We start from the raw sequence: 11,793 nt of genomic DNA, 5'->3' as shown, positions 1-11,793 counted from the left end.
GCGGGGGCCGCCATGTCGGCGGCGGCCGTGCGCGCGCGCGGGGCGGCCGGATGTTGATGCCGTGCGGGAGCCATGGCGGCGGCGGCGGCGGCGCGGCCCGGCGAGCGGCAGCGGCGGGTGCAGGCGCTGAGCGCGGCGCTGCGGGGCCGCCTGGGGCCCTACGAGCCGCTGCTGAGCGCCGCGCAGGCCGCGCTGGTGTGGGAGCGGCCGGGCCGCAGCGCGCTGTGGTGGGCGGCGGCGCACGGCCTCTTCTGGTGAGCGGCGGCGGCGGCGGCGGGGGGTCCCGGGCCGCGGCTGGCGGGGAGGCGGGGGCCCGGGTCGGTTCCCCCGCTGCGGGGACGCCGGGCAGCGGAGCGGTCCCTGCGTCGGAAGGCGCGGCCCGACGGGGCCCCTGGCGCGGCGGAGGGGCCGCGGGGGCGGGCAGCCCCGGGTCGGCTCTTCCCCGCGACCGCTCGGTAGAGCGGGGGCCGGCGGAACGCCCTGGGTGGCGGGGGCCGTTGTTCGCCGCCGCAGCTGCCCTGACGGGCTTTGCCCCCCTGGCGGCGGGTCTCGAGTGGGCGGAGGCCGGCGGCCGGAGGGCAGCAGCGAGCGGCGCCCTGCCTGCCCGCACCCTCACGGCTGCCCCGAACCCCCTCTCCCGGGAGCTGGCGAGCAAGTCCTCCAGGGAGGAAGGGTCCCGCCGCTTCCCGCAGAAGAGCCGGCTCCCCCGGGCTGGCTGGGAACGGCTCACGGCTGGGAGTGGGACCCCAGCGGCTGGCGTAGGAGTTTGAGCCCCTGACCTCTTTCAGCAGGCAGGAAGGAACCTGGGAGTGCTGATGCCTGCTTCAGCTCTGTCACTCTCAGCGTGTTTTCCTTGTTATCTGAAAGCATGGAACTAATCGGCAAAAGCCAGCCTGTTTTGTGAACAGTGGAGGAAGGGCAGCAGGTTCTGCTCGCCTCCAACGTGTGAGCTGTAAAGCCGGGCTGTTGTGCTAGAAGTGACACAAACAGATAAGGGTCCCTAAGGCAGCCTGACAGCAGCTGCCTGATAAGGTCCCCACCAGGCAGCGCGGGCAGGCTGGATGCTGACTGATTAGCCCTTGCTTACTTTTCTCTGGCTATGACTGTCACCGAGTGACTGATTTGTTTTGAGTTAGTTAGTGTTATCCCTTTTGTGTGTGTCACACAGAGCTGGTTGGTACCGATTTGTTCATTTCTTCCCCATAGGTTTTTTGCTCTGACTTCTCTTCGCTTGCTGTTCCTGGTTGCATTTACCCTTATAGTAGTAGTTTGTCTAGATCAGTGGAAGAACAAAATCTGGCCTGAAATTGGAGGTAAGTTGCAACATTTGAGTTGATACCAGCAAATCAAGCGCTGTTTTTAGCCCTAGAGGTACATAGGCTCTGCACTGCCTAGAGTCAAATAGTTAAAATCCTGGAGTTTTTGCTCTGTGGGCCTAGAAGCAGGCAAAAACACTGTAGGCGTGTTCTTCCTGGAGTTGGAAAATCCTAACCTATATAAACATAAGAAGAGCTTTTCACGCTTGTGACACCGGTATTTCTCTCATAATCTTGAAACGTCTGGTGTACGTGAACCAGTGCAGGTTTTGAAGCAATGATTCACCTCCCGAGCATTCAGTACAAGAACAAGAAATTGAAGCATACGTGGAATCCATCTGGATTTCTCGTCAGAATCTGTAATAAACCAGCTTCATGTTTTAGAATGAAGATGAGTCCCAGCCTTGCTGTTGAGTAGAGATTTGTTTGAAAGTAGAGATATCTTAAAAGCTGTTAATGAAGTTAGTCTTAAGCTTTCAGTAAACAAAGCAGTTCTATCTGTCATTTGTGATATTAATATACTCGTGAATACTGCTGTTCTTAGCAGCTCAGGATTTTGTTGGCTTTGCATGGACAGGTTGGTTTTGAAGCCGTGTGGATGGTTTGCATGCTCCCAGAGGTGGTTCCCTAACTAACTAGCAAGTACAACTCCCAGCTTTCTGCTTCAACTTGTGTTCTGTGTAGTTCTTGGGAAGACATTAAAGCTTTCCTCAGTTTCTAGCAGCAGCTTGGCTCAGGCTTTGTAGCTGAAGTGTTCCTCCTTAGGAGGAAGTGTCTGTGCAATTCCCTTATAACCTTGATTTCGATTTGTCAGGATAACTGGTACCTCCCTGGGTCACTTTTCAAATCCCAACCTGAGTGAGAAAGTATCAAAAGACTTAAATCTCCAGTGCTTCTCAGCAAGCAAGCTGTTCTTCCTTCACCATCTGCTTTGTGTGTAGGGGAAGGGAGGGAGATGAAAGTGGTATTTTTTGCTATTACCTGTCAGTGTAACCAGAGCAGCCTTCCAGACAATGTCCAACGAATATTGAGGAGCAACAAAGAGACTCTCTTGCAGTCTTGTACCGTCACACGTATACATTAAAATTGTGATGCATCTCCAGTTCTTAATTACAGTTAATGTCCTTTCCAGGTATTCCCTAGCTCATTAAAGCTTTACTTAAATCCCAAGAGCTAAGCATTCTCATGGCAAATTCCTTGCAACTAATGTAGTGTCTGTTCTTAATATTTTAGTGGCAAGACCTGACGAATTAGACAATGAGAGGTAGGAAACTAATTGAATCCTCTGCTGTTTGGTACTTTGCTGTGATACCGTGTAATTATTACCTGCATGTGCTTGTAATGTTGGCTCCTTTGAGTGAGGAAGGAAGGGGGAGAAGGGAGCTGCTTAGTGGAGGGATAATGGAGCCCTGGACTCTGTCAAGCAGTTGTGAAAAGTTTTTGACTTGCCCAAGCCATTATATTATACTTAATCTTTGCCTTCATATTGGCCTCCAATAATGCTTGCTTGAGTGTTGTAAAAATTCCCCTGCCACTTGCCCCTGCACCCTAAACTTAGAGGTGCTGCCTTAAAAGCAATTCCTTTTGTATGGGCCTCTGATAGCAGGAAAACAGCATTTCTTTTGGAAATAATGAAGTCTTCTAAGACTTGATAGGGAATGTTTAACAAGCTTGTTCCAGAAGTTGTTACTGCATAGTTATGATCTGACTGCAGCATTAATAATGGGTTGAGAAATGTTGGGGTGTTGTCTTAATAACACCTTCCTCTCTCTGGGCACACCTTTCTGCCTGCCTGTGCTGCCAAGCCGCACTGGATGCTCAGCTCCTGATTAAATCACTTGAGCTGTTGCCAAATGACAATTTTTTTTTAATTTTTTTTTTTTTTTTTGCAAGAGGCCCAAATACAAAAGGAATTGCTCTTCCTAACCTTCAAGTACTTGCGACTAGCAGTTAAGAAGCACTAATAGAACTTGCCAAAGACAATGCCTCTGAAGTAACTGAATATATTAAGGTACAAGGCTGCTTGTAGACCTCTTGCTGAATTCTTGGAGGCATTGCAGTTGACCAAATAAATGCAGAAAAAGCAAATGGATTCGCTTGATTCGTTTCTGCGCTGCCCTCTCCTTCCAGTAGCATGGAAACTAGTCTAAGCCAAAAGACTGAATGACTGAAATTACTGCTCCTTAGCTGCTGTGGGAGAACTGGGATGCTTGTAGAATGGTACAGAGAAGTGCTGCTTTTGGCAAGGTGGTGTTTTGGAAGGCAGGCTGATCCTCATCTCTAGAGCTCAGTGGCTGGGGGAGAAGAGAAGGTAGTATTGAGACAAGTGTTTGTAACAAGTGACTTCTGCACTGACGTCAACGCAGTAATATCTGTTCCCAAATTCTTCCCTTCGCTGCAGCTGGGGATACGTTCACCCTCGGCTGCTCGGAGTGCCAGAACTCTGTCACCATTTGGCTGAAGGATGGGTGGCTGGGACCAACTTCTTAAGTAATCTCTTCATTTTCAAGAGGCAAAACCCTGGCAAGGTAAGAATGTACAGACCTCAGCAAATAAAATGTTTGGTGCGGAGCCTCTGCTGACCACTAGTATCTTCTTGTGTTGGCTGAATGCATTCAGACATGAGAGGTTACCACGGGAGGTCTCCCACAACAACATGGCTATCAAGTGGTGGAGAGTAATAGAAAGCACAGGTAGAATAATCAAGTTGTGGAGGAGGGAGGAGAAAACAAGTGTCGGCATGTTGATTGCACTAGTGAAGTGAAAACGTAGCTGCTCCTTCTGTAGGTTTCTAGCTTTTCAAAGTGTCTGTCAAACTCATGTCCCTCATTGGACTTTAACAGTTTGAGAAAGTGTGTCAAGCTTTTTTTTCTTTTTCTTCTTTTTTTTGAGGCTTATGCAAAAAGGAACATGTAACATGGTGGTACTGTCCTTGTCCTTTCATCTCGAAGAGTTCTGTCTTTAGCCTTTTCCTTGCTTTTAGCTTACCTGCTTTGGGAAGCTCCTCATATTCTGAGGCAGAGGCCTTGGGATGCTGCCTGTCGCTCTGAAGCCAGATACCTCCTGTGTCTCTGCTAGCCCTAGAGCGGGGTAATTGAACATTAGGAAGGCTTTGCTGTCATTAGAATTATGACTTGACCTAGAATCTGCAGAGAACAAGACAGTCAAGAACTGAGTGAATCCACTGCTTAATCTTGGAAACTCACTGTCTCCCATGTCTTCAGTTTTGCCTTCTAGTGTGTGGAGTCTTTACTTTCCTGGCTGTCCTGGGCCGGTATATCCCTGGACTCTTGCTCTCATACTTGCTGTGTAAGTAGATCTCTGTGCCAAATACAGACTTAAAAGTGAAAAGGGGTAGAGATGAGTGGGATCTGAATGTCCGAGGGATGGGGCTCTTCTGCTTAAAAGGGAAGCTTGTGTGAATGGCTTTAAAATTTAAAATAATACATTCTGCCTGGAATGTGGTGGTTCTCATCTAGGACTCTAAGGTCTCTGGTCCAGAGAGAACATGTTTGAGTGCTTAGTAACCATAGATCTGAGCACTAATATGTTGGCCTCTCAATTTTGTTAAATTGGCAGAGGTGATTGCACCAATTCTAACAGCCTCCCACACCATTGCCTTCAGTACTCAGATCTTGCATACTGTGTATGTGTTATACTGCATCACAAAATGGGCAAGATGTTTGCCAAGTAGCATCCTGAACCAACTTCTAATCAGCGTTCCCACTTACCTCAGTGCTCTTCATCCTGCTGTGGCCCCTTGCTGTGTACCACAGACTGGGGCAGCGCATGTACATGAAGCTGGAGCCAGCTCTGCAGCGGCTGGATTTCAGTGTTCGAGGCTACATGATATCAAAGCAGCGAGAGAAGCAACGTAAGTTTCTGTACTGTGTTTCTGACCCTTGGTACCTGAAACAGCCTGTGAATCGAGCCCCTGGTCTTGGAGTGGGATGGGGCTGCATTTATGGCATGGCAGTCACTCCAGCGCCCTTGGCAAATACTCACAACTGCTTTGGGAAGGAAGCAAGGCAGCTCTGCCTCCGCAGGCCTCTCCCAGTGAGTGGTTGGTGTAAGCTCTTCACAGTGCTGAGCTGGTCTGTTTCTCAGCTGCCAGCACTGTGTGTTCCATATTGCAGTTGCACTGAAAAAAAAAAGGAGGGACTCAGTGCAAGGTAGCTGCTAAACATGTTCGTCTCAGCAAAAGATCTGCAGCAGCCCAAGTCAGAAACAGATCACGTTGCTCTGCTGCGGAACAAAGCATGCTGTGTTACATTATGTCCAAGCTTGCCAGTTTAGGGTTTTTCTGCTCAACATAATGCTGGTCCTGTACAGACCCCTGTCCTAGCAGCAATAATAAGCTTTGACTCTGGTTTCTGGCAGTGCGTCGCCAATCCCTTAATCAGGAGGCTGTGGACGATGGGAGTGACAGCGAAGAGGAGCTTGCTGCATTCTGTCCCAAGGTAATGAAATTTCTTGGAAATATAAAAGCTCAGCTGAATAGAACAAACTCACTGCATTGCGTGGACATGCAGTGCATGGCTGCGTATACAGCACGTTGTAGCTGAGTTGTGATGGAAGGTCAGATGAAGATAGTCTCCTTTTAGAGAGGTCTTTCCTGTTCTGTCTCACTCAAGTATGTCCAGAGCTGCTTGTACCAACTACAGTCTCCTAGGCTGGGAGTAAAGTGTGAAATGAGCCTCGGATACCAGCCTTGCATGCAGACTGGGTTTAACTGGCAGCCACTGGATCACGTGTTTTGTCTTGAGGCAGAGGAATAAGCTTTCTGGTATTTGGTGTTTTCAATTTTATCTCCTATTTCAAAGCTGGATGACTCTGTGGTCGCCAAGGAACTAACCATCTCTGACTCGGAGCATTCGGATGCTGAGGTTTCCTATACTGAAAACGGGATGTTTAACCTTTCAAGGGGCCAGACTCCCCTGACAGAGGGATCAGAAGGTGAGAGGAAATGGGAAGCTTCTGGAAGGTGTGGAAGGCTGAGCAGGTGCCAGTGTGACGGGTTGGAGAGAGGAGGATGCATTGCCTTCTGTCCTTGAGGTCTAGCTGTTTGATGTCTGTCTTGCTGCCTAAGATGAGGTGCAACTACCTGTTTTTTCAGAACTGAGCTTCCTTCTTAATTCCTGTGGTGCTTTAGTAGAGCAATGACAGCTGCTCTTCAAAGGCAGATCCAGCTCTGCCAGTCTCTGGCTATAGGGATACAGGCTGCAGTGCAAAGTCTGGGAGGGAGGTGCTTTCCTCTGGCAGAAGGTGTCTGGTTCAGCATCCGCATTCTTTGCAAGTGAACTGGGAAGCCAGTAGGCATCCCAAATAGCTGTGTGAGGGGGAGATTAAAGAGCATTTGGTCTGTGAGATGACAAGAGACAGTCTGTCTTGGGGAGGTAATGGCCCAGCTTTTGTGTGCTGTGCTGCCCTTGCCTGCAGGGTGTTTGGTGTGTGCTGTGTATTTAAAGCACTTTCTCCTCTTCTAGACCTGGACGGTCACAGTGACCCAGAAGAATCTTTTGCCAGGGATCTTGCCGACTTCCCTTCCATAAACCCAGAAGCAACTGGCATAGATGACGAAGATGACACCAGCATTGGGATCCCAAGTCTGGCTTACCGCCCACAAGTGGCAGAAGATCTGCATCTCCCTTATGACCAGGAAGAATCCAGCGCACTGCCATCTGTACAGAATCTTACTAACGACATAGCTGGATTTGTCACCAAAGGGATGATACAGTTTGCGCTGTCAGGAGCCCCTCAGCCAGGCTTCTCACGCAGCGACAATCCCCAGAGAGGTGCAAAGACTTATCTTAGAACGGCCAGCTCGGACTTGGACACTGATGCGGAAGGGGATGACTTTGAACTGCTGGATCAGTCTGAGCTGAACCAGCTGGATCCTGCTGGCTCACGGGGCCAGTAAGCAATCCCATCACTTCCCTCTGGTTTTCTATTGTGCATCGTGGAGGGAATCCTGGAAGGAAAAGCCTTGCACAGTTACCTAGATTGTCTCCTGTGTGAGTATGACTGATGTGACAGCCAGTCCTGGCTGGGAACACCACTGTGACTTGTGACTCTGTAGCCTCGCTTGGATTTTAAAATAAACTACACTGGTAATTCATAGGGAAAAGGCGTTGATGTGATAGTTCCACAATCACCCATACGTTGCCCTGCACTGTCTGCCAGGATGCTGCTTGCTCCAAACTTCCTCACCTAAGACAATAAATCTGGTGTCTACAGCTCTAGAGACCACCGATCAGACTGACTTAGCATCACCGAGGACAATCTTGAAGCCAACCTTCCGGGGCTGATGCGTAACCAGGTGAACTGGATTGGTTTCCCCTCAGACTTTAGTGTCTGGGACTTAATGCTATTCTGTCTTTAAGACAACTATTCCCTGCTCCTAAAACGTGCACAGAATCCAAGTCTTCTCTCCCAGCAATATCTAGCTCCGGATAGAAACAAACCCCTTGCTCCTGTTGTGGACATGACGGTGTATGACCACAATGTTTGTACTTGCAATGACCACTCATCTCCGGTTCCAGCTTTCTAGTGATGCTATTTTGTAAGAGACGTGATGGCAATAAGACATCTACTGTGATGACTAGAGTCCTGCAAAGAACATCTACATGTGGCAGCTGCTCTTGTGTTGCTTTCCTAAAATAACGGACTAACACTTTGCTAAAAACCCCCTGTGCCCCTCCAGCACGTGTCCGGCGTGGACAGTGGCAATACTGCACCTCCCCTGACGCTGCCTCTGGGGGAACTGCTAGGGATGGGTTTTCTAGAGGAGGGAAGAGGTGGAGCTGGTCTGCCCGGCCAGTTTTGTTCTGGCCCTGGGGACAGCCCGCTGCTTCCCAGCCTTGTGCAGTTGAGAGCCCGCCGGTAGGAACCGAACGGGGAACGCCAGCCTGAGCCACCAGTGACCGAAGAGCTTGTGCCCGTTGTGGTCCCGTAAACAAACCAGCAACCTACAGGGGAGAGACATTCTGTCAGCTGGATGGCCCGAGCCCTCCGGCCCTCTGCCCCACTGAGCTTTCCCATTGCTTTTTCTAAGCCATAGAACCTGACTCCGATCACGTTTGTGCAGCAAAGAACGTACCTCTTCAGGGAAACCCCTTTATCTGCTTCTTTTTGTCTAAATCCGCTTGCCTGCAAGTGTTGGTGGCCGTACGGGTGCTCGTGCTGGCCTGGGGGTGGGGGGCGGCTGGCCTCGGCCCTGGGTAAGTGGGGGGTGTCGTTAACGGGTTGTGTTGTACGAGCGTAAGCCTTGGCGCTGGCCTCCCACGGTCCTGGGGTGCCGTGGCAGTGGGCAGGCGGGGGGAACGGCGGGCGCTCCTTGCCCGTGTGGGTTTAGGACCGGTTTCCGTCTGGCTGGGGGTGCGGAGGCCCTGGTCCGGCCCTGCCCGTTGGCCCGGCGCTCTCCGGCCAGCGCTTCGCCCCTCGGCGGACCGGCCTGTCCCGGCCCGGGCACGCCGCGCTCCTCTGGGTCGGGCGGAACGGCGGGCCGCTGCGGGACCGGGCTTGGCCCCGCCCACTGCTCCCGCGGCGCCCCGCCCCCTCGGGGCGTGGCTTCGAGGCGAGGCCCGGGGCCAATGGGAGCCCGCCTCTCTTCCCTCGCCCCGATTGGCGGGGAGCGGGCGGCGCGCCGGAAGTGTGTCAGCGCCGCCGGTCGGGAGCGGAGCGGGGCGAGCGGAGGCGGAGGATGAGCAAAGGCCGTGAGGGCCCCGCGGCGGGCGGTGAGTGAGTGAGCGGGGGCCGGGCGGCTGCTGCCCTCCCGTCGCGGTCCCGGGCGGCCGCGGTGACCGGCGGGCTTGTCCCGCAGGAGGCGCCGCCGCCGCCGCCATCCTGCTGCGGTACCTGCGGGAGCAGAACCGGCCGTACAGCGCCCAGGACGCCTTCGGGAACCTGCAGCGGGAGCACGGGCTGGGCAAGGCGGTGAGCGGGGCCGGGCCGGGGCCGGGGCGAGGCGGGGCCCGCCCCGGCTGACGGCGCTCGTCCCGCAGGCCGTGGTGAAGGCGCTGGAGCAGCTGGCGCAGCAGGGCCGCGTCCGTGAGAAGGCCTACGGGAAGCAGAAGATCTACTTCGCCGACCAGGTGAGCCCCGGGCCCGGGCGCCGCCCCCGCCGGTGCCCGCCGGCGCTGCTGACCCGCTGCCTCCGTCCTCGCCGCAGGAGCAGCTCCCGGCCGCCAGCGAGTCGGAGCTCCGTGGCCTGGACGGGGAGATCGCCGCGCTCTCCACCAAGGTGCAGGCGCTACAGCAGAGCTGCCGGCAGATGGAGGCGGGTGAGCACACCTTGCCTGCCCGGCTAGCCCCCCCCCCCCCCGCCACGGCACCGGCAACGGCTGCGCTGGCTGGACCCCGCGGGGACGGGCGGCTGTGCCTGGGCTGTCAGTCCCGCCGGTGATCAGTGCCTGCTTTCCAGAGCTGAAGGACCTGAACAGCTCCATGACAACCCCTGAGATGGCCAGAGAGATCGAGGAGCTGAGGAAGGACTGCACAAGTTACGCAGAGAAGCTGGAGAGGATTAAGTCTGCCACCAACCACGTGACTCCAGAAGAAAAAGAAAAGGTAAAGAGCTGCCAGGGGCTGAGCTGAGCACCAGCAGCAGAGCTCAGGCTGGGGCTGGGCCAATTGTACCAGACCTTTCGCCAGCTTACCTGGTCCCCGGTCCAACTGATACCAGTACAGGGGGTCGCGTGGGACCTGGGCTGCTCCGCAGAGCCTCTGCACGAGCCTCGGCTGTGTGCGTGATGGTGACGACTCTCGGGGCATCTTTAGGAAACAGCCTGAGCTGCCTCTTCCTTGCAAACTTTTGCTTTGGGCAGTCATCTGCCACTTGGTCAATTCATCTTTTCATGTCTTGGGTGATGCGTTTCGCAGAGAGGTTCACATCCCTGCAGCGGCTTCATGAGCCACTTGTGCTGTTAAATAACCCTCTGTCTCCTGGCCTTGGGCTTACGGCAGCTTCGTGGGGCGGCTGCTCATTCTCACTTTTGTCTTGCTGTTCGCAGGTCTGTAGCGAGCAGAAGCTGTACTGCAAGGAGTGGCGGAGGAGGAAGCGAATGGTAATGGTCATGCCATCGAGCGGGGCAGGTGGGCAGTGCCGGGGAGGTGGCGGTGACAGTCCTGCGGTGGCACTGGCACCCTGCCGGGGACATGGGGTCTGCTGGGCAGCTCGGGGAGCAGCCCCTGTTTGAGTGGAGCGGCTTCCCACCGCTGCAGAGCCAAGTGAGGAGACCCTGGGCGATCGCTGTAGCTGTGGAGCCTGGAGTGCTGTGCTGGCTGCGCTCAGTGCTGCCCCCGGGGTCGTATGGGTTTGGGGAAGGCTTGCGGGTACCAAGATAATCCCCTGGGAAAAGGCCGTGTTGCTGCAGCACCTAAATACATGAGTCCCTGTAGAGCTCTGTCCTCGGGAAACAAACCAGACTCGTCTCACGTTAGAGATGGCTGCTCCCATGCTGTCACCTGAGCTGTGCTGGCTTGTGACGTCCCTATGGGGGACAGTCCCCAAGAGCTGTGGCAGGGCTGCCTGGCACTGGCATCTCGGCACGGCCGCCCCGCAGCCCTCACAGTGCCCCTGTCTTGCCAGGCGACTGAGCTGCTGGAGGCCATCCTGGAGGGGTACCCCAAAAGCAAGAAGCAATTCTTTGTAAGTACTGAGGCCGGGTTGGCCCTGTGGCCCCAGCATGGCAGCGGCAGCTCTGCCTACGCTGCCAGGTTGGGGCAGCTGCCCTGCTGAGATGCTCTGTGCCTGTACAGGAGGAGGTTGGGATAGAGACGGACGAGGACCATAACGTCACGCTGCCGGCAGCTGTGTGAGGCACTGAGGGAGCCTTTGCCCCAGGAAGAAGGAGCTGATGCTGAAATGTAGCTGTTGGGGTTTTTTTTCCTCTTTTTGCAGGGGTTGGGCTGGTCCTGCATATTTATGTGTGTTTGTTTTAAAATGCTTTGCAGCTGGAAGGGTGGCTGCAGGGATTGACTCAGCACTGGGCCCTCTCACTGTCTCACGTGCAGAGGGAATGTATGTTATTTCTTCCTGCGCTTCGGTGCAGTGAGCTGTCGTGGGGAAGGTGTAAGTAAGTACACTGTTTTAGAGTCCCTGGTGTTCCAGTAAGAAAAGGAAGAGAGTGCCTCAGGAAGGCAAATGAACTAGTGACTGTTAGGGCTGCAGAGCTCTATGTGTATTTCAGCCGCTTCCCGCAGCGTGACTGAGTGGTACAGGAGAAAACGGCCCATTAAACACCAGGCTTTTGGTTCAGCTGTGCTTTGCTGTGGTGCTTTTCTGTTCAAAGGGCGTCAGGGCAGGGCTTGAGCTCTGGGTCACAGGAGCCCTGAGGGGTGGGTAAGGCAAGAGCCAGGAGCAAGTAACCTGAGCCACGATGGCTGGGCCAGGCTTCCAGAAACTACCTCTCCGTCTCTGACCGGTTCTAGGGGAAGGGTCCAGGAACTCGGCAACAGAAATAAAAGCAGAAAAATC

At 54.0% G+C, this 11,793-nt stretch overlaps 2 protein-coding genes across 2 annotated transcripts; both read left to right on the top strand.

Annotated features, from left to right (window-relative positions):
* Positions 1-11: 11 nt before the first annotated feature.
* On the top strand, positions 12-8,428 carry RETREG3 (reticulophagy regulator family member 3). The gene is made up of 9 exons (XM_052785528.1): positions 12-254; positions 1,207-1,313; positions 2,550-2,580; positions 3,718-3,844; positions 4,541-4,625; positions 5,053-5,190; positions 5,697-5,776; positions 6,140-6,272; positions 6,803-8,428. Exons 1-9 carry the CDS (start codon positions 73-75, stop codon positions 7,234-7,236), a joined length of 1,317 nt encoding a protein of 438 aa, XP_052641488.1. The 5' UTR covers positions 12-72; the 3' UTR covers positions 7,237-8,428.
* A 494-nt stretch (positions 8,429-8,922) lies between these two features.
* PSMC3IP (PSMC3 interacting protein) lies at positions 8,923-11,574 on the top strand. Its single transcript, XM_052785541.1, has 8 exons — positions 8,923-9,052; positions 9,142-9,251; positions 9,320-9,409; positions 9,487-9,598; positions 9,739-9,884; positions 10,328-10,381; positions 10,906-10,965; positions 11,076-11,574. The coding sequence occupies exons 1-8, from the start codon at positions 9,019-9,021 to the stop codon at positions 11,133-11,135; spliced, it is 666 nt and encodes a 221-aa protein (XP_052641501.1). The 5' UTR covers positions 8,923-9,018; the 3' UTR covers positions 11,136-11,574.
* The last annotated feature ends 219 nt before the right edge of the window (positions 11,575-11,793 follow it).

The sequence above is a fragment of the Harpia harpyja genome, chromosome 4, assembly GCF_026419915.1.
Source record: "Harpia harpyja isolate bHarHar1 chromosome 4, bHarHar1 primary haplotype, whole genome shotgun sequence".
In the NCBI taxonomy this organism is placed as follows: Eukaryota; Metazoa; Chordata; class Aves; order Accipitriformes; family Accipitridae; genus Harpia; species Harpia harpyja.
The sequence above is the reverse complement of the archived record's forward strand: the minus strand, read 5'-3'. Positions and strand labels throughout refer to the sequence as shown.